Genomic DNA, 25,582 nt, shown 5'->3' on the forward strand with positions numbered 1-25,582 from the left:
TCAAAGACCAAAATAAGTGGCTTGTGTATAAACATTTCTAAAATTTACCTTCCCAACCCCCTCCCTTTGGAAAAATTAGTTGTGGAAAGCTTGCCCATGCAGAAAGCATCTTGGCAAAAACATCCCCAACTATAAGCAGCGTAACTGCACTTTATAAGTGAATCATTCGCATCTAAACATATGCGAGGTGTGTGGCCTGCCCACAGCTTTGCAGAGGCATGCATTGGCGTGCGACTTCCTCCGGTTACATAGGTGTACATCACTATTTGATTCCTCCAACAAAGTCATCCATGTGTTTGGTTTCTCTGGCTATATCGGCTGCATTCTTCAGCAGTGCTTCCCACAAGAGGGCGATCATCCACGTGAAAAAAAAATGGTACGGTGTCAACGAAAATTTGACTTCAAAATGCAGCAAAGTGCAGCTGTCTGTAAAGTTGTTCATACAACTGAAACTCTCTATGGCAACTCAGTCTGGCGCAGCGATGACATCCATTGCTGCAGTGACGAGTTGTGTGAAGCGGCCGAGTGTTCAAGCAGTTGTAACCAAGTGATGACACGGGAGCAGTTTGGGATGCGATCCATCCTACCACTCCGGTATTGTTCATCTTATGTGATTGAAGAGATTGAGCACAGACTTGGATTCCTGAGGGGAAGATGAGACATCAAACAATATAAAGGAAAAAGCATCAACATTTGTCATACAGCATTCATCGCTATGGTATTCATCCAGTATGATTTTGATGATCTATTTTTCCTGTTATTTTCAGTGGGAATTTACTGTAAAAGTGGATATTTTCGTGCGCCTAATTTTTCGCACTCCGATGGGTAAGAAGAGTTTTGCATGTTTTTAATTCCGCGGACTTAAGACATCAACTACTGGAACATATGGCAAGCAAAAATATTCGCATGCTTTTATTTTCGCACTAGTTTCTGGTTGCGCGAAATGGGCAAAAATTACAACACCGCAAAAATTTCCACTTTTACAGTACCAATTTAAATACCTGTTACATATGCACACAAAAATACAATATGCACAAATGGGCACATACCTATATAGTGTACTTATTAGTTCTACCACCACGACATGGAATTAAATAAATAGAGCAAATTCCAGTTTTGTGTTTTGCTTTTTCATTTTTTTTTATTCTGGGTTCACAAACAGAGATAGATGCACTCCATGAATCCTTAGAAGGCCAATCGGCATTCATCTTATGCTGAAAATATCATGATGTATTGTAAAATAATGACCTTTTTGTCATATGCACACACTTGCACTCTGTCTTTACATTCTTCATTTGGGAAACTACTAGTGATGACAAACATAGGGAGATACAATTAATTGTCAGCTACACCCTATGGCCAATTTTTGTGTGTTTTTGTTTTTCTACAAGCAAGCTTTTAAGACCAAACCTACCTTGGTTGACCTTGATTTGCTGAAGACGTTCCAGAAGCGCAGTGTTTCATCGCCTGCTCCTGTTACTATCGCTTCTCCATCTGGTGAGACAGCCTGCAGTACAAAGAAAGGTCAAGACATAAGGGTAATATCATTTTGCACACTTGGATTACCACCAGGAGATAATAGACCTAACACATATCTTAAACTTGTATGATTAGAGATAACAGTCCTGTAATCTTAAAATTAGAGCCTACAAAATATATTTTTGTTGCTGTCTTCAAGATCACTATCATTATCTTCACCAGCATCTAAAAAGTGACACAGAAGCCACATTCTCAAGAGAAGGCCCTGAGAATATGTCCATAAGGCTAATTTGATTCCTAAATTCCATTTTCACCATTCATTTTTTTTTCTTAAACACAGTTTATGCAAAAAATGCATAGAAAAGTAAACATCACTCACAAAGAAATTCACAGAAATTCACAAAGAAATTCAGAAAATAGTACATTGTCATGACAATTAAGACTCGCAAATAGTAGTAGGCGAGGCAAGTAAATACAAAGGAAAAAAACCAGGTTCACTCACCAGGTACAAGACCCTGTACGTGTGTCCAGTTAGTTTGGCAACTTGAACCAGGGAGGGGTACTTCCACACAAGAATTTGATTCTGAGAGTAGCCATGTGTACTGACCTGTATGATACAAGGAGAGATACATACCACGCAAGAAACTTGTATTAGCTTACAAAATAGTCCAAACCAAAAACCCAAACAGGGCAAACTTGTGAACTACAGTGCACTCACAATACAATGAACATGGTTATAACGAAATTATGTTGCAATGAAGTTAAAAGTCTGGTCCAAATCATAACCTATATAGCATCTTGACAAACTTTTCTAGTTTGGCTATAACAAAATTTTAACAAAACGAAAGAAAACTGCCAATCCTGAGAACATTGTTATAACTGGAGTTGCCTGTGTAATGAAAACAAAAGCATCTTTAGAAGAAACAAAGAATGATCTCTTCAAGCAATAACTCTCCTTTGATAAGACACGATATTGATACATGATAGAAGTGGTTCTATGTCCACTTCTTTCTTCAAGTTTCAGAGAGCATTACTCTTATTCATACCTCAGTATACAGATGTATTTCCAATCGATATCTACTACCAACATTCATGATCATTACAAAACTTTAAAGAGAAAATATGATAGGCAAAGCATACAATATCTTTAATGATAAAACTGCAATACGAATGCAAGCCCTTTACTCACCAATTCATTGTCGTGCTTAGACCAGGCCAGGTTGCATACTTGTGAGACTGTGTCCACGTAGTTGAGCGGCTGACCGGTCAGCGTGTTCCAGAAGCGGATGCAGCGGTCAGCCGTGCCCCCGCCCGACGCTAGCAGGCCATGCTGGTGAGGAGACCAGGCGATTGCCTTGACCGCTGCGCTGTGTTCTGTGTACTGCTGGACGGGCGATGTACTTGAGTGGTTCCACACAAACAGCTGCAAGGAGGAACAGCAGCAAACGACTTCTCAAAAATACAAAATATTGCATGTTTTTCCCTTTTCTTTTCTTTTTTTTTGATCTCTGTTCTGTTCCAGATTACCTGTGTTTGTGGGGGTTTCCATTCTCATTGTGCCATTCATTAGTTGTGTTTTTTTATAAAAAGTTGGCTTTTCTATTCCATGATACTAGTATGCGGCTCATAATCAACATGAGGTTGATAGATAGCGAGCAATGAGTAACCAAACTTGCTCCAAAGAACAATTGGTATTTTTGTCACACATTTAAACAATATCACATTAAATGTGTAGTCCTTCAGTTATACAAATGTGTATCTTGTATATTTTGACACATTCTTATAGCTACAAAACATGTGTATCTCATGTATATCATACAATACATGTATTTCCTCCTTGTTAGATGAAATTTAGTATATCAAATGTCCTTATTTGACAGATATTTTGTACTGTATTTCTAGCAATCAGTATAGGGCTGCTCTGCAAGCCAAACTGAACATTGTATTTGTGCTCCACTGTAAGATACTACATGAAGGATATAAAGATCCCAGGCTACACTTTGGTCAGCATCACATACACAGTACTGAACAACCTCCTGAAAATTTGGCTCAAAATAGCCAAGCCAGTGTTCTATCCAGGAGCTTATTACAACCATAATTACTTCACAGATGACATGTGCTGCCATAGTCAATGTCATTGTTGTTGCTTGTTGTTGTTGTTGTTGTTGGGGGGGTTTTTTGTCTTTTTTTGGACCCAAACACACACAAACCTTGTTGTCGTTTCCGCCTGACGCTAGGTGCTGGTGGTCGGGGGACCACTTCAGACCGCACACCTCTTGCCGATGACCCCCGAGCTGCCTGGTGACCCCCGACATTCGGATGTCCCGCTGGAGAATCATGCGGTCGCGGCTGCCGGACGAGAGGCTGTCGGCGTTCCATGCCAGGGCACCTGGAGTGTGAGAAAGTGCGATTAAGAGAGAGAGAGAGAAAGATAGTAGGAGATAGACAGAGCGGGAGAGAGAAAATAAATGATTCACAGATGAAAGAGAGACAGACGGACAGACAGACAAACAGACAAACAAACAGGCAAACTGACAGAGTCTAGGGAAAACTGTTTTTCTGACTCATATACATTTGTGATCTGTGTAGGATTTCAAAAGTACTGTCTGACAAGCACTCTCCAATTGTCTTCATAATTATAAGATAGTGCTTTTAACTCGTTCTGTAGGGGATCCTGGTGGACCGTGTATTAAGTCTACAGACATTTTAGAATTCAGTATAATCAAACAGCTGCATCACTGCATGATCCCTCGCATTTACCCCCAAGTTGAATTATCCTTCAGGTTTATGCCAGGTTCAAGTGTGTACACATATGTGTGTGTCACACAAACACACTGCTATAGCTTCTGACCATTCAAGCATTGAGAATCTAGGGTTTCTGTGATGAACACTGAACTAGGGCTTTCTATAGCTCAGTCGGTAGAGCACCAGGCTAGCATTCGGAGGTCTCAGGTTCAAATCCCAATGGAATCCTGTTTTCTTTGCTCAATTTTCTACTATAATAATTGGTGGCAATCCTCAGAATCATATGACCAACACAAACGTGTATTGTCATCGGCAAAGTGTACTCACCTACACGGGCGGAGTGACCCTCAAGTGCATGGAGTTTCTTCTGGGCTGCATAGTCCCACACTTGGACCAGTCCTTTGTGGGTGCCCACTGCCACCAGGTTGCCCTGTGCAAACACAAGCACAAATTTTCATGAGGCCACCATGAAACATTTTATTTACCCATAGTTTTTCTATGTCTGTTTCTCATTCATCTCATCCTCCACCTGGATATCCATTTATCTTGCTTTCTATCTATCTATCTATCTATCCATCCATCCATCCATCCATCCATCCATCCAGCCATCCATCTATCTATCTATCTATCTATCTATCTATCTATCTATCTATCTATCTATCTCTCTATCTATCTATCTATCTATCTATCTATCTATCTATCTATCAACTAAGCAATCTATCCATATCTTTATCAATCTATCTATCTCCTGTATCAGACTATACATTTATCTATCACTTTATCTATCCATCTATTGATCTATTTATCAATCTATCCATCTATCCATTTCTTTATCAATCTATCAATCTATCAATCTATCCATCTCTCTTTCAATTTATCAATATATCAATCTATCCATCTTTTTATCAATCTATCCATCTCTTTATCAAATCTATCAATCTTTCCATGTATTTATCAATCTATCAATCTATAAATCTATCCATCTCTCTGAATCAAGTACATGTCAATGGCTAACCATGTCATCAAATAATGCAATATAATACATCAAGGCATCAATGCAATCAGAATGAAAGAATAAACTTTCAGGAAAGTACACATTTCATTTTATAATCTACCTACCTATCAATTTGCCAATACATATATCGTTGCTATTCATCTACATATCAATCACCAAACACTTCATGAGAATGATATTTGTGATAGGCATAATGTATTATTAACAAAGACAGCAATCACACAATTTGACTACACCCTGAATCACGGCAATCATCCAAACTTTCATTGCCATGGCAGTCACACAAAAAGAGCATTTTAAACATTCGAATGACTTGCTGCGCCAGTTGATAGAAAGACTTGAACTGTACCCAGGAGGAGAATCTTCCACCATACTTGCCGCATCTCATTTCTTCACTGCCCGCCAGCACATCTCATATTTAGTTACTTTTATCATTATATCATGAAATAGTTACAAATGTTCTACACATCACAATTAATACCACAAAAATACCACAATGTACGCTTACAAAACAAATAGCAATGCAGCCCTTTTACATTGGCTACTGCAGTCCTTGATTTCAGGCTGGATGTGAGAGAAACAATTGCAGTTTCCTTCTGTATTTACGACTGTATGCATGGCCTCGACAAAAGCAAGCCTGATGGTGATTATTCCACCCAGGACTTACCCTCTCATTCCATGAGACTGAAGTTACCGTGTCTCCATCTCCCGACAAATCACATAACCTTGTGACCTAGACAAATTCAAAGTGGAAAACACACACAGAAAAACAACAAATGAAAATGAGAAAACAAACATAACAAGAACAGAAAGAGGTAAATCATGAAACAGAAAGATCAATTATTTATTTTTTTCTCCCATTAGTCATTAGATTTATTCATCACTTCATTCCATTTACATTATAGGAATATAAAGTGTTAAAAAGTCACTGACATTTCCAACTGGAGTCTAAAGCTGCAGACAAAATCTGATGCCTGTGATTACGCAATGATGGCAATGATTGTCATTTCCTACAGCAAGGAGTAAATGACATCCTACACAAACAATAATCACTCCAAGGACTGTCCTAGAGTCACAAAATCCAAGTGTTATTCGTGATTAGGATGTGGTTGTAAAAGATATCTGAGTGGGCCTGCTATTCTGTAACTAGGTCAAGATTGGTCGGATGACTATAAATGCTGATGAAAAGGCTCGGCAAACTAAAGTACATGCTTGGACACATTAAGGGTTAAAAGGTAAAAACATAGTTTTCAGAAGGGCCAAAAATTCATTTTCCACCATTTGGAATATGCTTGCAAATGCAATACATTGAAAGGGTCTACCAAGAAACTTACCTGGCTGATGCAATTTGCCAGAATGACGAGGTGATTTGGAGTATTTTGAGATCAAAGTATACAATTATTTTGATTGATTATTTAGATAGAAGAGCACTTCCCATCCAGCACTGCGGTTAGATAAAATGCTGCATTACAATCAATCTTGCCCTAGCAATTGTATTTTTTTTTTTCAAGTTGCTCGCGATTCACTCTGGCACAGCAGATACGTGGATATTGTTGTGGCTTGATTTGTCACTAATCTATAATGACAAATGACATTGTAATTACGGAGTCATTGCTGTTATTTCCTACATTTCTCATGCATACATTCACATTTAAAAGCAATAATCAACAGTTCTGTGGGCCTACAAGAACCATGTTTTCATTTTAAGGATGCAAAAGACTATACCTGGCTATTGCATGCACTCCAAAGGTAGACACAGGTCCCTAGACCCACGCTCAGTATATTTCCTGATGACCAGTCCACCAGGTTGAGATAGAAGTCGTCTTGCAGCTCGGGTGCGTCCAGGACTTTGAATGGAATCTTGGAGATCTTGCGCATCGGTTTCCGTGGCGACCGCAGCAATTTCTGGCTGCAGGGGAGCAAATACGGAGCATGGAATCAATGCTTGCAGGGTAACATGCACTATTCCCAGGGAGCTATACTACATTACATGCAAGATTTTATCAGAACAAATGCACCCACCATACACAAAACAGATACAAATCCTGTCAACCATTACACAGATTTACAATGGATATTAATCAAGCTATAACATGAGTGTATGGGTTGTACAGTATCTTTGAAGTTAAAGATTTTGAAAATATTCAAGATAACTGCTAGAGTCGGACCGAAAATACAAGCCATAATCCATTGACAGCCACAGAATGAAGAGGTAAACAGGGAAACAGAGCTTGTGATAAAAAAAAAAAACAGTTAATAGCAGAAACAGGCAACTGAAGAAAATAATAAACCATAATGCAAACAAATGAGCATTGCCAGGCAATATAAAATGATATGAAATAAAAGAGCAAAGTGAAAGAGCATATTGGAAGAATGCCAAGTGAGCAAAGAGACTAAAATCATCAAGGTGGAGCTGACAAGCATCTCGGCTTTACCTCTTGTTTCCAATGGGCGAGAGAGAGTATGGGGGTGAGTCCTCCCCCTGTGCCAGGCTGGGCCTCTTGGCCTGGACGTTGTACTGGAAGAGATTCCGCTTGACCTTCTGGGGGCTGACCATCCGTCGGTCCTCGCACTGTGGGTCCTTGATCTTGTCGATGTTGGCTCCCAGCAGCTCGTTCTTGAGAAGACAGTGGTATGCCAGCATGTCTGACAACGAAAACAAACAAACAAATAAATGCATAAATGCATTAGAGAAGCACTCTGAGAGCGCAGACCTCCGCCAGGCAGCTACATTGTAATTTCCACCAATAATCCTGTTCTTCCAGAGATCAGCGATTTCCACCCATTTGTATTGCATGTTAAAAATCATCCAAATTCCCAAACAACGAAGGCTTTATAGTAACGTCATCAACCCTCAGCTGTGCGGTGCGCAGTAGAGCAAGCACTTTAGTGCGCGTAAACCTAAAAAATATGCAGCATGAACTTCCAAGGTAGGGTCAAGTTCACTGATCCTACCTGCCAAAATATAGAAAATCCTTCATTAAATCCATAAAAGTTTCCGGATTTACTGCCAAAATTTAATCATCTATTCTTTGTGTCATTCTCAACCTTTCCTGCAAGTTTCATCCCAATCCGTTTGCAACTTTTTGAGATATTTTGCACACGGACAAACAACGGGTAACGAAAACATAATCTACTCCCTTGGTGGAGGTAATGAATGATTAATGAATAAATCTGTCTCAACAAATTTTTTAAAAAGGGCACTGGATGAGAACTATCCTGATGTATGCAACCCTGGAATGTCCATAAAGTCTCCATTCTGCGTACAACAAATTCCAAATATAACTTGGTGCTCAGTGTCAAAACACGGCTCCAAGTCATCTCTGTCTTGTTTGTTATTTCTGTCCCTCTTGGGACAGATATTTTTTTTCTCACAGTGCATGTTATTCACTGTCCACACACTGCTACACTTACCTTATTGGTAGCATCATGTCAGCATTTGTTTCAGCTAATTTTTATTAAAACATCCAATCTGTGTTTCAGTCCCTTTTTATGTGGTTCCTCTCTGTGCTGTATTCTCTATAACTTTGTAACTTAACACAAACATTGTACATGGATCAAATGCAAGCAGCAGCCAAAATATCTACATTGTATATGTAGTTTGTGATTTTAAAAGACAGAAATATGTGGCCATAACCTTATTTCTCACATAACCAATGGGGGCAGCAGTAACGACAATAATCAAGAGGCCAATCAAATTTGAAACAACCCAGATGACAAATCCTCTACAAACATACGAACAGAGAGTATACATTGTACAATTGTATGTGTGCATGAGGTGGGGGAAGGGGAGAACTGCCAATAATAGGTTGTACAACTATACATGTGCCATGTACATTGCATGTGATGGGTTCTACACACTTGTACAAGGTACAACATAATATTACTACGACAAACAAGTGCACCTTTAACTCATTGATATACAGTATACCATACACCATAATGATAAAGCATAATTATACATTGTTTGTGTTTCTTATTGTTTTGCTTTGCTTGTTCGTTTTTTTCTCAAACATCATTCAGCCTCCCCCTTCATCCAAGAATTAGCAGTATCTGGGTAGCATCAGTACTATTAAATAAAACCAAACAATACTACAGAGATATGTGTATAAAAAGAAAGAAAAACAAAACATGACAAAAAACAAAACAAAAGAAAAACAAAATAAAATGAACTAAAAAACTTTTGAAAAAGTTTTCTCCTCACCTTTGCCAGACTCTCCTGTATCTTTACCCCTCCTACCAGCCGGCTGGGTCTCCTCAGACTCTGGCTGGATGGAGCCAAAGCCCACCTGCCAGTTTGTGCCCGCCCGGCTGGGGATGAAGCGATCACTGAACCGGTCCTTGGATGGAGAGGCTGCCTTGCCTGGAGAGATGGGCTGGATTACATTTAAGTTGATTGAAAAAAAGAAAAAGAAAAAAAAAAAGTCAGATGACATATGGTGTTAAGCCATGATCATTGATTCATCATACAAACTTCACCCCAAGGGACATTTTACATGGTAAATACAACTGTATATACTGTCAGTGTGCAAATGTGTACATATCATGTACATAAATTGTACATGTATGTACTCTTTCTCTATTGGCAAAATAAATCTTCAGTTCCATTTTTTCTAGTTGTTGTTGTTGTTATTGCTACAATGGTAATCCACATGCAATGCCTTTTTATTACAAACAATACAAGTGAAAACAAAATGATACCAAAGACGGCACATACAGTACATGTACATGTACAATACATTCAGGGAATAATTTTCGGACTCAAATTTGATTAGCAATTTCAGCTGATGAAGAATATTTCACATGGTATCCTGTACACTTCCATGGAAGAAAACTACTATACAAAAGTTAGTTTGTGAAGCAGTGGAGTAGCAAATTGCGATGCAATACCAGGAAAATTATTCCCTGATATTGTTACACTATCACCAACTTTGAAAATGTACATAGGGTGTCTATACTGCACATGTACACTTCAGATTTGCAGTCCGCCTTATCGGGCTCTATTATACGTTGTACAATGTAGATAAAACTGCTGTAATTTCTCTCCCTCATTTTGTGTTACAAGTACATTGTATTTGGTTTTAAAAAGCAGAAGCTCATGAACATGCATGTACATGTAATTTGTACAAGGGCAGTTCTAGAAAAATAATGGATTTATTTAGTGCAGAATATTCAAAGAAATAAAAATAATCTCTGAAAATATTGGCAAAATTTAATCATCCTTTCTATAAAGACATACAGTTGTACACATTTCTTCTTCTTTTTTCTGACTGTGCAAATCTTGTCTGCTTTATCTTTTATCATCGTGGACAAGATGGTATTCACACCTTCTTCACAAAGTACATATGTAGAAAAGGCATGTCTAGCATATGTAAATGGTGATCATCTTTGTAGGGAAAGAAGAATGCAAATGGTCTATTTTTTAAATTAGTAAGGAACACTTTGATTCAAAGACTGTCTTACCAAGGTTGTTGGTGAGCCAAGGGGAGATTGGCCATTTTTCTGCCTCAGTAGACGCCTCTCAAACTCTGGTTCCATGTCTTGTCCTCTCGCTGACAATACACTCGGCTCTTGACAATGACGGTTGGGTGAGCACAGATCAGTGTTCAAACCAATTTCCTCTAAATACCACCCTACTGTCCAGTGGGGTATTAAAATAGAAGTGCCAGGCTTGTCAATCTAGTATCACAAAAAGACTGGGAATTAAGGCTATCCAAACAATGGAAAGTCCCCTCAATGAACAACACAGACAATGGCTGATGCAGAGCAGGATGTTCCACTTTACAATTTGAGGATTAATCCTTCACTGAATTCTCTGGATATCCTGATTATGTATACCACTTGATTCCCTGGTCTTACAGTATCGGTGGCACAGTGGCAGGTGGTTGGCTCTGTGATATCCGAAGGCCAATCAGCAGGCAGAGGGAAGATCTATTGATGCTACCTGTAGGCACACTTTGTAGGAAGGCAGCGTGATATTGGTTGGCTGTCTGGGTGGGACCAACACACAGCAGCGCAAGGGTGATGGTTGCTCTGCTGTCTGAACAGACCTCCAGCACCTGAAAATGCAACAACAACAACAACAACAACAACAACAAAAATCTGGTTAGCAATGTACACTCAACCTTTCGAAAATGATATCTATCCATTTGTACCCAGTGCTTCCTCAAGAGAACACACCAACCTCTTGGACAGATTATGATCTGTGATGATGTAACTGTATATGTACAGCATAAAACTGATCATGGCGCAAACTCAGTAATTAAGTTAGTATGAGGTTCTAGTAATTGTGATGAAGTCAGATGAAAGCAGGAAACACATACATCTACACCAAAGTCACATACTCCTAGCCTGGTAGGTCTGTGCTATATTCAACTTGTCACAAGACTTTATAACTCTACACTTCATAAATTTGTAGTATGTCTATTGAAATATGCCGCCAGAAGTGGCAGGTCTGCACTTGTCCCTGTCTGTACTAGATGACCTTTGATCAGTGTGTAAACATCGTACATATGTACATTGTAGTCACACACGAGGAAGCCTACTTACTGTACTGTACATGCGTGAGTAATTTCACAATAGTTTGCCAAGTATCTCTGCATGAGGATATTTGAACTCTGACAAGGAAGAGGTGCACTTTCATTGTTTGTTTGCTTGTTTTCAAATCTTCTCTTTCCCACTGTAATGTTGCTCTGATATTTGCTCCCATAAAAGCCATAATAACTGGGCACTGATGTTGGTATTCACTTTTGCCATTTGGACAGGTTAGGAGAGCTATTAACAAATTTTCCCGCTGAATCTATTCAATGTTTTATATATATATTATGTACATGCATTCATTAGTGTTGATAGCAAGAACAAAATCACCAGTTGCACATCTGGAAGGAAGAACATGACCAACTTAGGAATTCTTTTATAAAACTTGGGGTCTTTTTTCATGAGGAATTTTGCTATCACAATAAGCTGCAATAATTACTACTGCTGACATGGCAGCCAAGAAACAACAAGCAAACTGTATAGAAACTGGTGCAACACATGCACATTAATGTACATGTACATTACTTTTCGCTATTACCACATGTCTAATAGCGTATGGACATATATGTATTACTAGCATGTCAACGAGTTGGTAGACTACAACGGCGTAGCCGTGTCCTTTTCCATAAAAATTCCACTCAAGTCTTTAATACTTCACACAGCTGGTGTGCACTATGACTGATTACCGTAGATCAATTGAGAAAGGTGAGGTACCTCACTCAATTCAACATACAGCCTGTAGGGACAGTGGTTAAAAGTCCCCCTTCAGTGACGCATACATTGTAGGACTCGCTTCCGTCTGTCTACTATGGACAGCCATAAAAGTTTTAATTAAAAAAAAAAAAAAATGATAAGGATTCCTCCGAAGAAACAGATTTTTATGTCTGGGTCTACTGTGCATGTACCTAGTCTATACAAATTTATAGAAATAAAAACACTTTGTACTGCACTCGAGTGCAGTCTAGGGATGGATAGTGATAGTCTCTATCAGTAGACATAGGGGCCAGGGCATTTTCACTAAATGTCTTCTAAGGGCTTACTGTACAACTACAAATTTGTACATGAATAGTTGACTACTCACGGACCACCTTCTTTTTGATTAGCAATACCTTGTATACTTAGAAAATATCCCTGAGTTTCACCCTGATTTTATTTCACTCAAGGCAGAAATTACTGCAGAGTCATATCCCGCATTCAGATTGTTGACTCGCAATATACCTGTGGAATTCTCGGCAATAAACCCAAGTGATACTTTTTTACTGTGCACTGGCGCAAGCTCATCATTTCAAACAACTGCCCGTTCTCCCATTGAAAAGCACAAAAATCCAGAGAATGGCAATTATACAATGTATGTGTTAACAATAACTAGATGTTTACGACTACAACCTTGTAAGTGTATTAATCATGAGGATTTTCTTCATTTTTTCCCTCCTGTTTGTCACGTTATTTACATGTATCCCCCTAATAAAGTAAAACCACTAGTCTTCAGTTCACACACTTGAAGGCACATGGTCCCAGTGGTTTATGCATAAGCGGGTGCACGGCGCAAGTTTCCTATACAGACCTACGCTATCAACTCCGTTTTAGCGCAATTACGCTGTGACCCACTTCCCCGAGTTCAAAGAAGTCCGATCCACTGTAATCAGTGGTCCGATCACAGTTCGGCTCATGACCTGGCTGGCGCTGGGAGGGATGAGAGCTTTAGCAAACTTCTTTTGTGAAGTCATAATAAGAAGCACATACATGTATATGCACGCACCCTGGCATTACTATAAACTGCCCGATGCGCAGAGAAGACAATGAAGGCAACTCAACTTACATGTAGCAACACCTACACACTTTTCTCTTGATGACAGCTCAACTTTGGTAATCTTTGTATCAATGCTAATGATGATCGGCAGTATCATCAACAGCGCCCTCTACACTACCGGGACTATGCACCTTTACGCTTCTCTGCAACTTTTCTGTTCAACTCAATAGATACAAAATCATATATACAACAACATGTTAACTATATCAAGCTACTTGTTGTAGTGTTGATTTTGTTGAATACATCATAAAATCTCACAAAATCCCGAAATATTAACACGTTGATAATCCACCAGAATCCATCCAGCTTCTCAAGAATCTGGATGCGCTATGCTGCTAAAAAATGTGCCACGTCATACCTTGTTGGCGTAAGTTTGTATCAGAGACATTGCGGTACCCACTGGAGTCCGAATAAGCCAGTTTGAGTTAGCCCATGGGCACATTGGTACAAATGACCTTTCTTTTTTTTTCAGTCGGTTAGGGGGCACTGCACTTGTTTTCGGCGCATGAGCTTTATGTAATAATTCACGGGATTCATCAATCCTGTTCAAATAAAGAACAAACTTGTGTAGACCAGATAAATAATACTTGGAAAAGCATCCATTTCATTACTTTGCACTGAATGTATTAACAATCTCTTTCTATTTACATTACCAAGTTATACCAATTTTTCTGTCAGGTGGATGTGCTGGCAAGCACCATTTTAAATGGATTGCATGAGTAATCCTTCCATCACAAACGCTTATTAGTGAATTTTAAAACCAATGCGCCTGTTGGAACAAATGACCTTTTTCTGTTCATGCGCACAGTGAAACTGCGATCTGACTTATTCTGGCGAGCCAGCACTTGCATTCAACCCCTGTACATTTAATCTGGGCATCGGCACGTATGGAGATTTTGTTTTCCTTTTGAGTGTGTGTGTGTGTGTGTTTTTTTTAGGATAACATCAAGCTCGCAATTTATAAGCAAAAAAATCTCGCAACAGAAGAGCATGTTTCATAATTTTTTAGCACTTTTTGGGTGACACCCATTCTTCAGTACGGAACTTAATATGCCCACACTTTGGAAAAGTTGGGCCAATTCTGCATTTTTCATGGCGAAATATGGGATTCTAGATTTTTTATTTTGTTTATTTTTTTGGACGTGACTAAGGCCCTTTCCATTTGTGAACAACAGTGCCAGTATGTGAAATGATGTGATATGCATGTGTTGTGACAACATTTGCTGTGTTGTGACAACATTTGCTGGCTTGTGATAAGTGTTGTGTCCAGATTCTGGAGGGTGGCTGAAAACAAGGGGTTTTACTCTACATGTAGTTATCCTCTTGACTTGTATTCAATGTTTAAATGTTCCAGAACATGCCCCATCCCACGCGACTATTGACCACTGGGAGCAGTAATAATAAAAAATGTCAGATCTAAAAATAGGTAGACCCTACGCCGCTACGGCCTACAACTCTCGTTGATGAGTATACTTGGGTGACCCGCACCTCTCCATAGTTAATGTTTATGCACATTTGAATTACATTTCGTCAATGAAATTCTAGAAAATTCCATTTGCATACTGGAAAAATGCTGAAGATTCCGATGGAACCACAAATTTACTGTTCGATACCGAAAATTTGCAGCTATTGTCCTCAAACGCGAACGATCCGAAAAAGTTGCGCGCGAAGGAACGGGCCCGCAACTCGCCACCTGCCCTCCCATACAAGGCACATACATGTAAAAGACGTGTGCGGGTGAATGTGATGCTCCCATGATCATGACAAGCACGTAAAAGATGCGTGCAGGTGATCGTGATGATACTTTTACACGTATTCCTAATATGAATTTCAAATTATTGCCAAAAAACTGCTCATTTTTCACCACATTTTGCTTGTTTGTGGTATAAAACTATTAACATTGCCAAGTTCCAAGTGTTTTAAGGGATACTGAACACAGTCCCGGGCATAATTTTGTGCTTAGTGCGCTTTTAACAATTTTCAGCCGGGTGGCCGTATTCGGGCCCCTGGCTGGGGCCTGGCGAGGTGCGGGCACCTCACTACCCGCACCTCACTAACACACGTACAATGTACATGTAGGGTTGGGGGTAACTGCGACAGCCGCCACACGCGTGTGGCGGCTGCGCCGTGCTCCCATGAAAGATCTTCATGTTGAACAAACGGGTGCCTTTGCGGCGCTATATTTCCTTAATTTTTCAACAGAAACTACTAGGAATACTTACATGGGTCGATGAAACCTAAATGACTATCATCGGTGACTGTTTGATGCATTTCATTGCTTGTGATGCACAAAATGTCTTATTAGCAGCTCACCGATGTTCACAGAATTCACAATCACTTGCACAAGCGCACAGAATACTTGAACTAACATAAGCAAAACTGCGGGGAAGCTGCCAGGACCGCGCCTGGCGGCGCGGTCTCCGGGGCTAGGTTGGGGGTACCACGTATCGTCACCCTAAGGATCTGTAGCTTGTTTATTCTAAAAATATATCACAAATCCGCCTAATTCTTACCTCAAATATGCCATAAATACTGCAGTTTTGAATGTCGTGGCCGTCTCGTTGATTATGAATCTCCGTTTTAAAAGAGCGCAATTTTAGTGCGTGCGTTCCGTTTTCTTCGCGCAGCTAAAAAGGGAACCATGCGATCGGCACCCCCTCCCCTCCATAGGTATACACGTGAATTTCACAGCATAGGTAATACACGTGAATTTCACAGGCCATAATAGGTAATACACGTGAATTTCACAGCCATGCGTCGTTACTGAGCGGATGTGTAATTTTTAGCTTGCTGCTTGGTTTGTTTGAGTTTGATTTTCGTTTCTTCGTTTTTATTGTCTTTATAGCTAATGACACTTAATCCTGCGCGTACCTTTTCGTTCTATACGCAAACAGCCATGATACGCAGGGTGCCGATGGGAAGGTGCCCTGCCGATAGGTGGTGCCCCAACCATACTTATTATACTGTGACGTGACACTAAATCTAAACGTAATTAACATCTAGTTAGTTAGTTAGTTTTTTTAGTTTTTAGATCTAGCATATTAGGGCATACATCAGTCATTTGCCAAAGAGGCTTTGCCTGGTATTTATTGGCAGCTGGCCTGGCTTTATGCCTTTAATACACAGGTTACAGTAGAATGTACAATGCATCTGTACAGCTCCACACAGAACAGCTCACAGTGGTGCAGTGCAGTGCAAACGACATGACACTCCTTCCACTCGATTTCCTGTAGGAGCCACCAACAAAGCAAAGCTCGTGTTACAGAATAAAATAACCACCAAAAACAATATCACTTATTCTCCCTAATCTCTAGAGTCTAGGAACCATAATGTGATCAATTTACTCCCCTAAAAGATACTGGACACGCCTACAAATTAATGATTCTCGATATTTTACTCACCATTTGAAATCGCTGGATCACTATTTTTCTCAACACTGCCCCCACGCGGCATGTTTTGAATCAGTCTAACTCGTACTCCACTTCATCAATATGCGCACGCGCACTTGCATCAGGGTTGTTACACGGTTCATCGCACTTCTAGCGACAGCTGTTTTGCCTAGCAACCATTATTTACAAGGTAAGGCATGTTATCCACCATGCCTTGGCTGTGTTCGACAACCTGACGTGGATGGCTCTTCTCTGCTGGCATACAGTTCTGTACTGATTCCGCGCGCACACAGAGTAGGAACCGGTCTCGAACTATCAGAAGATCTTTATTGAAATTTCATGAACTGCCTGAGAATCTGAACTATTTATCGGACGTTTTAACACATACAAGCTCTCGTTTTTGCATCATTCACGATGGCAGCACCAGCAGCAGGAAAGAAACCCGAAAAAGACCCAGTAAATATCGTTCATCAAAATGCGATTCTGTGCGAGACGATAAAGAAGGAGAATCAATGCCAGAGGTTGTACACAAATTACAGCATCAACCCCTTCAAGAAAAGTGAGTACAATCATTAATAATCTTCAAAACCAAGATGACTAAGAGTGTTTGTTAAAAAAAAAAAAAATTGCCTACGTACGTTAGTTTCTCACCTAGAGTCTAGACAAGAGCTACTTGTATTTGGCTTTGTTTCTGATTGTGATGGTGGACGGGAATTCGAGTTAAAACATGTACCTTGGTAGGCCTACGAAGTAAGAGTAACAAAGTTACTTTTACAAAAACGAACAAACATTGAATTAAATTTATACAGTAAAAGTTGTGTTGATTTGTGCTCCTATATTAACTGTGTTAGTAGTCTGACTCTCTGATATCCTTTTTATTTTCAGTGTACACATTGACTGGGAAACCCAACTCGTTGCATGATTCTGCTGATGGTGAAGAAGACGGTAAGAACAACAACCAAATTGTACCGCAGTTATGGGTAAACTTGGCCCCTTATTCAATTGTAAAGATGTGGGGACCACTGTAATGAAGCTACAAGTATTATTAGTAGTAACAAGTAGGCCTAGGTAGGGCCTATTGAAGAAGTAAATGATGCATTTGCCTTTAATCCTTTCCCTTCTTCATATATACCGTAGTTATGGGTAAACTCGGCCTAGCGGGTAAAGTCGGCCGCCAGCGCGCACAGTACATAAAATTGTACTGTGCGCGCTGGCGGCCGACTTTACCCGCTAGGCCGAGTTTACCCATAACTACGGTACTGTACAACAATGTGTGAATTAAGGTTCTGTAAATATTATATGTATTCTCCAGTTATTTTTAACCCATCAAAATCTTTGGTGGTGTTGCTGCAGAAATTATCATAGAGACATTAGGGGGTCTAACTTGCCCTGATGTACTGAGTATCTAGGTCTATTGGTAATTTTTGACTCGGTCACATACATTGTATCTCAAATTGCACAAAGAAAACTCACAAAAGAATAGACTTCTACTAAAATCAATCCAGATTTGCCACTTTAAAAGAGAATCAGGCACTTTGCGAATATATAATGTTCTTTAAGATGCCAATTCAAAATTATGCATGATACAGTATGTACAACTGTAGGCAATTAATTAATCTAACGTTACAAGTACTAAACAAGGCTTTGGAAAATGTAGCAATTTTAAATGAACTACATTAGGACTGGGATGAAAGAAAATATTTTGTTCAACACATGACATCAAAGCAGTGAATTACTGGTTGTAATTGTGATATCAAAACTGCAAACAGAAATATTTGTACTGTGACTTGTTCATGTGCAACATTAGAGCTACAGTTGTAGTGAGATGCCGGGGGGGGGGGGGGGGGGGGGGGGGAGGGGGGGGGAGGGATGTGGCAAGAAGCTTTCATAAATTACAATAGAAATAAACTGGCTTAATACGTTGTAGGTCCTTGGTCTTTTCTGTTGTTTATTTTTCCGTCAAGATGAAGGATATGTCATGAGATGCTTGACTTTTAGATTTTTGCTGTTTGTATGGTATTATACTTAGAAGTGCCCTTTCTCAATTTTATGTACTGTATATCCTTGCAACCCTGTTCCATAAAATCAACAAACAGTTGCCAGACATGGATTTTTTGGTAAGGGCAGATTGTTCTGAAAGAGCAGATTTTAAACTTTAAAATGATGGTTGTATAACTCAATTCAAATGGACTCTTCTAACCTACACTAACTTTTGTGCAAGCATACTGTATCTAAACATTGGAAAGAAAGCCCACACTATGGAAATGTGTGTACTGAGAAAAGAGGCTGTGAAGTAAAGGGGCAATTCAAGCTTGTCATCTTACCAAGCCATGCTTTGTGCAATGAATCTGACAAAAACAGGATGTTGTACAATTCCATAGCAGCAACAATGAAAGGATTAGCAGATTAAATTGCATGCTTTGTTAGCACATTCTATGTGTGACGGATACCAACGTTTTAAGCAGTTAGCATCACCCTTTCAGGAGTTATAGAGTTGAAGTGAAGACTAAGAGTGTGTAAAGGGTTTCAATGAAAAAACTCCTCTATTAAAAGGATACCAACAATCACAATATTCTTAAAAAAGAAAAGTTTTCTAGAAAAGCCGCTCACACACAATTTCCTAGATTCATTTTATGATCCCAAACTGTAGAATAATATAGAAGAATTGCTCATTCATAAAATGTGAAAAACTCATGATTGACTTGGTTGAAACAGTTTCACCTATTTTGAGCTCTCGCATAAAATCAGGGCGTCCGACTCTACATGTATCGCACAGCATGTTGATTTTGTGATTCGCCATCATGCAAATAACGCTTGCTCCATGCCTTGCCTTGTGTTACTGTACATGTAAGTGCTGTCAATCTTGAATGAAACTTATGTATTGATCATGTAGCCATCCTACACAGCAAAATTATAATTTGTCCATGACATGTCTTGTTGGTATAAACTGTGAAATGTTTCCATGATCTCCCTCTTTCTGCATTCCCTCCAAAAGCTTGCCAAACTTTTGGGTGTGGTTGGTTGGGTCAGCTGTCTATGTGTTTTTTGAAACACTACACTATGATGCCATATTTTAGTCCAGTGTGTGTCTTTCTTTGTGTCTCCTCAAGAGACACATTTTGCTCAGGCAAAACAATGTGGGTGATTTAACTAGTTTAATCTTTAACTATAATGCGAATAATCCTTCCTTTCCTTTTACCTCCAAGTTCTCATCCACTATTCCTGTGTTATGTTTACCTCCTTCAGACAACTTCCTCAGGATAATCAAAAGGTCGTACCAAGAACCAGTCAAGAAGTTTGAATTCCCCCAAACAGAAGCCCAAGAAGTTGGCTGGTACTATAAACCTCTGGTAAGTACATTGAACAATACAGACTGTAATGCAAAACTCCCAACTAATTCTGTGTACAGTATCTACAATGTAGTTGTAGGACATTGCGGACAAGCCATTCTGAATTGAGAACAGTAATTAGTCAATGCCCAGAATTCTTAAATTCTTGAATCAAATGCAAAGTTTGACTGCATAAAATACACATCACACCTCAAATACTGTACTTATGGACAAACATCCAATATGGAAAGGATGCAGATCATAAATCATGTGTGTTATGTGGACATCATTTGTAAGTTAAACAGATTCCCCTCAATGCTAAGGCATGGAGGTCAAATTTAGTGCTATACTGTGAAATCCTCATCTTGATTGCATACATAATTGCCCTAGATACAGTGTACATACCATGAAGATTAGCAAACACTGTTTTGCATCGTATTCCAATGCACATATTTATGTGTTTTACAAATCCTCATTAAATATTATAATGCTATTTACAATGTGTATATTTATAAAGACAACCTCAGAATGAACGCTCCGAGTGTTCACTTTCATTTCCTGTCTTTGTCGATCCCACATATTTCAATGAGAGGATTATTTCATTTTCTGAATATTTGTGGCATTCAATCTCGCCGGGATCACTGTCATTCACTATTCAAATATTTTCCTTGTCCATGATTTACTCTGCAGTTGGCCCAAGACCGTGGCGACAGGCGCATCAACTTTCCAAGGCAAAACTCTGAAATCACAAAGTACATGGATGAAGCGTGGAAACAAAAAGAGCAGCAGGAGAATCTGCAATAGTGCCAGGGATGTTTGCAATATTGAGACTAGTTTAAACTCACTTATCTTAGGTTATTTACCTGGTACACAAGTTTGGCCTTTTACCGGTTCGGCAGGCATGAAACTTGATAATCATATGGACTCTTAATGCAGCCAGGGTAATCTGCATCATTCATTCCAAATGCATGTCTGTGCATGTAGGAACAACAATCTCTTTGAAACGAGTGGTGTCTGTAGCTACATTTGATCTGCATTTGTGTTCTGTGAAATATCCATGCTCAAAGTAGCATGCTTTGTGTTCACATACACTGTATGTTGAGAATAACATCAATAATAGAAAACAAAACCTGCAACCAAAGAAGAAAAAAAGAAACCCAGCAACAATGACAATGAATAGTAGGGCATCTTCATGGTATGTATAGAGGTCTGAAGAACTGCCCTGTTTTGACAAGCTACTATGTATTTTACAATAGTGTACTTGCCTCATTCATGGCTCTTTGATGTTGTTTTGTGCTACCTGTTCTACAGGCATTTAAAGTTTTGAAGCATCTTGGCAATGATTGACTCTATGCAATGTAGTAAGTACGTACCTCTGCGGTTGTTAAAATAGCTACACTGGGTTTGATTCCCCAAAGTCGAAGCGTCATTTTTATCGATCTAGTAGTTATGCCTGAATGTTCACAGGCCTGTTTTCAGAATAGATCTTTGTTCCACGATGTAATTATTGTCATTATTAGTTTGGTTATGCAGTTGTAAATGTACAGTGTATTCAATCCCTTTGAACCTTCATCATGAAGCTAGGTTTCTGTTCATACCGAATATGTATATTTGCACTGTCCTATTCATATTTGTGTATTTTTTTTCCCTCATTACCTAGTAAAAGTGTAGGAACTTGTAAGAAAAAGAAATGCATGCTCATATCATTTTGTGGGCACAGTGAACTCGGTTTCTATAGATGCGAGACTTGGTGAATTCTTCCGTAGAAGTTATGATGGCACTGCAATGATATCATAACCATTTCAGTGAGAACAGTTTGGCACGTACACATGTGTAGGCTGTGCAGTACTAGATGTAAAGAGCATGTTGAAAATCTGCAATGTAAAAGATATGCAAGAGTAAGTGTTCCATGAGTGTGCTACATCAAATGTAACAAGACCAGATCAGCATTGTGAATACAGTGCACTCCCATTATAATAAACATGTTTATAACAAAATGCTCATGTCAAGATAAAATGAAGTAAAAAGTCAGGTCAAAATTGGGGATTATCATGTAATATACGTTTGTGTACTTCACTGTTTAGCTGTAACAAAATTTCGAAATGACTAGATAAAAGAAACACTCTGGTTTCAAAGACTTTGTTAACAGGAGTGCACAGTATCTGAGCAGACACTGCTGTTTTCAGTAGTGCCACAGTCACGTGACGACACATTCAGAAATGTATGAAGCAGAAATTTGTAATGAAAGTCTGTCATATCACCAGTGTGTAATTAGTATTTAAGCATCAGTCTGCATTCTGAAGCACTTGCAACTGAAGCCTTGCAATACAATACGACACAGTTGATGTTTATTATGCTCTTCTCATATACATATAAGGCTAAGAGCACTTACAAACTTTAAAATTTTCAATTTCCTTTCAGACATCATAAATCTTGATGCCAATGCTGGATTAAGTGGTTAGAACTGACTAAGATTTCAAGACTTGTTCCACATACAATGTACAATGTATTTCATACTGATGCCATAGAAAAATACCAAGAATCGGTACTGCAACAAATGCTTGACTTCAAATTGAACAAATGACATATTGGTGATTGCAATACAGTATAATTACTATGCATCAATACTGCAGAGGAATTCAATTTCATTTCCTCCTTCATCCCTCTTGTGCCTGGAAAACTATAATCCCTGCTGCAGTACTTCTCACTCCTGTCGATAACAGTGTAAAGTGTTGTAAATACATCATATATTATAAGCTATGCCAATGTCAATAAATTGCTTTCATTTTGTTTATAAAAGACAATGACTCACTCATCACTGTTGTAATGGAACTTTTTGTCAAGGATAAAAATCTATTTATAACAGGTATTGACTCCTACCAATGAAATATAAGCCTTCCATTTTGTTTTGTTTTTTTGTTTTTAACCACAATGAAGGAGGTATTATACAAAGGATTACATTCCTAGAAGCGTGCAGTGCCAAGGGAAAACATATGTCTTGGTAAACATAATATTCTTCCTGTACGCATCCTAAATTACTTTGTAATTTTCCACAAAACTTTTTCTTTTTAACCACTTAAATATGACACATCCACGAAACTTTAATTTCAACTACTTTAAAATAAGATGACACACATTAAACAAGACATGCAGAGTATTTCTCATAAGCTATATAAAGAGTATGACTGCAAAACAAGTTAATCCCCTTCTTGTCATTTTGAGATATTTGCAATTAGAAAAAAAAAAACCAATGAAAATAAAACATTAAATAATTCTATAACTTCATGAATATTCCTTGTTATGCAACAAGTGAGGTATTATTGGAAAGGTTTTATTTTGCTCTATCTGATGATGGACTTCTAAAGTTGCACTTAACCCATGTTGGGATTTAATTCTTGATTTGTACACCACAAACTAGAATCAAAATAAAAATGCATTATCTCCTTCATATGGTTTATTTTTTGTTCACATTTTGAAATTCAATCGTCAAATATTCTGTATTTGACACATACGTATGGTGCATCATCATGTTACTCGTATGAAGTCAGTGGTCATACAAAGAAGAAAGTCTGGGTAAAGCCACCTGTGGCAATGTAACCATTTACAATTTTTTAACTGTTTAGTCTTTCTAAAAATATTTTCCTTGTAATGATGTAGGGGAAATTATATATCAATCTATAAAGTTTTAAGCATCTGTTAAATTCATATCGGCCGAAAACAGTACGTTGTTGAAATTATATGGCTTGCATGATGACGCATCACACATGTTTGTGTCAAACACAGAGCATTCAAAAAATAAACTTGTAAACGACACATCTCTCCCATCTCTCAGTGGGGGTGCATGTGTTGCAGTGTCTCCAGTTCTACAAATGTGCACATTTATGCAGCAACCTATGAGCCTCTGCTTTAATGAGAGCAAGATAGGTATGAAGCAATCCCTAAAGGAGTTTCATTCATCTTCGTCTCTTCTTTACTTTTAAAAAGCTCCAAGCATAAACACACAAACACGCACACACACACACACCTTGTATATGTATGCAAAGAGTTAAACGCAGAAACGTAGTTACCGACATAACATGCCATTCACAATTTTTTTTGAAGGTCATCATAAAAAAAAGGTACAAAATCTGCTCAATAATCTTGTACTTGTTACATTGCATGAAACTTCTTGGAAGATATCAATGAAGTGATTACATAAACCTTTAAATAGTTTTGCTTATTCAACAGATTTAATTTCAAACGTCTCAGAGTGATGAATATGGACAACCCATCAGTTGTTGCATTTAAACTCAACATTTACAGTACATACAATAATGTACAATATCATACATACACACACACAACACGCATACATACACACACTGGCTAAAAAACAGAGCAAACTAGTACAGTCACACAGCATTACACTGTAACTTCAAGTTTAGCTTTTAAATGTCATACTTGTTTTAATTGATCATTTGCTGGATTGGTGTGTGTAGATGGTGGAGTATACTGAGAACTTAGTACTTTCGCAGTGTATTTACAAAATTTTGTGGTTCACTTAGTAATCATCTTTTTATTATGTGGAAAAAATCTATACATTACAAGTAGACTTTCACAGAAAAGAGCTGATCTCACCCTGCTGATACATGTCAGTTTTAGCAAACATTACATCAGACAAAAGCGTTGATCTTACACAATTTTAGACAACTCCACAAACAGAAATCTCTGGCTGAACGTCAATGAATCGCCTATCACAGGGCACACGGGAAAGGTGTTTGGGACGGGTGCGCATACCGCGTTCAACACCCACAAATCATACTCACCATCAGTTTGACACTAGGCAAACATGGCCCACGACATCATGTTGTAATATGGAACTCATAGGCTGTTTTCACCTAGTGTCAAATTCATGGGCTGTATGACTCATGGACCTTTTTTCATTCAATCTCAAACTCATGGCATGTATGACTCAATGGCCATGGTCTTGTGGGATAACCTGTTTAGGACATGCTATGAAGTGCTCTTTGTCTGAAATTTCTTTCTTTCTTGAGCTTTACAGGAAAAAAAAAAAGAAAAGAAAAAAGAAGGGAAAAATTAAAGCGATATGACTGTTGCCGACAGTCAAGTGGGATACCTCTGCTCCCAAATTATGCCACCAGCATTATCTGCCATCAAAAAAATCTTCATCTCCTAGAGAGGACCTTTAAACTCGTAACGCATAAAGAGAGTATTTTTTAATTTACTTTCATCAATTACAACAAATAAAATCACTGCAGGACAGAGGAATTGCTTGCCA

At 38.7% G+C, this 25,582-nt stretch overlaps 2 protein-coding genes across 2 annotated transcripts; one reads left to right on the forward strand and one right to left on the reverse strand.

Moving 5' to 3' along the window:
• Positions 1 to 395: 395 nt before the first annotated feature.
• LOC139714347 (fizzy-related protein homolog) lies at positions 396 to 17,010 on the reverse strand. Its single transcript, XM_071626055.1, has 12 exons — positions 16,988 to 17,010; positions 10,703 to 11,298; positions 9,444 to 9,615; positions 7,675 to 7,885; positions 6,965 to 7,148; positions 5,907 to 5,972; positions 4,552 to 4,654; positions 3,690 to 3,868; positions 2,669 to 2,902; positions 1,982 to 2,086; positions 1,415 to 1,507; positions 396 to 643 (listed from the first exon to the last, which is right to left on the reverse strand). Exons 2-12 carry the CDS (start codon positions 10,775 to 10,777, stop codon positions 602 to 604), a joined length of 1,464 nt encoding a protein of 487 aa, XP_071482156.1. The 5' UTR covers positions 10,778 to 11,298; positions 16,988 to 17,010; the 3' UTR covers positions 396 to 601.
• A 242-nt stretch (positions 17,011 to 17,252) lies between these two features.
• Positions 17,253 to 21,282, forward strand: LOC139714344 (cilia- and flagella-associated protein 144-like). The gene is made up of 4 exons (XM_071626053.1): positions 17,253 to 17,534; positions 17,861 to 17,920; positions 20,222 to 20,325; positions 20,995 to 21,282. Exons 1-4 carry the CDS (start codon positions 17,390 to 17,392, stop codon positions 21,106 to 21,108), a joined length of 423 nt encoding a protein of 140 aa, XP_071482154.1. The 5' UTR covers positions 17,253 to 17,389; the 3' UTR covers positions 21,109 to 21,282.
• The last annotated feature ends 4,300 nt before the right edge of the window (positions 21,283 to 25,582 follow it).

Source organism: Diadema antillarum, unplaced genomic scaffold (assembly GCF_040938485.1).
Source record: "Diadema antillarum isolate AM-2024a unplaced genomic scaffold, OU_Dant_1.0 seq00002242_RagTag, whole genome shotgun sequence".
Taxonomy (NCBI): domain Eukaryota; kingdom Metazoa; phylum Echinodermata; class Echinoidea; order Diadematoida; family Diadematidae; genus Diadema; species Diadema antillarum.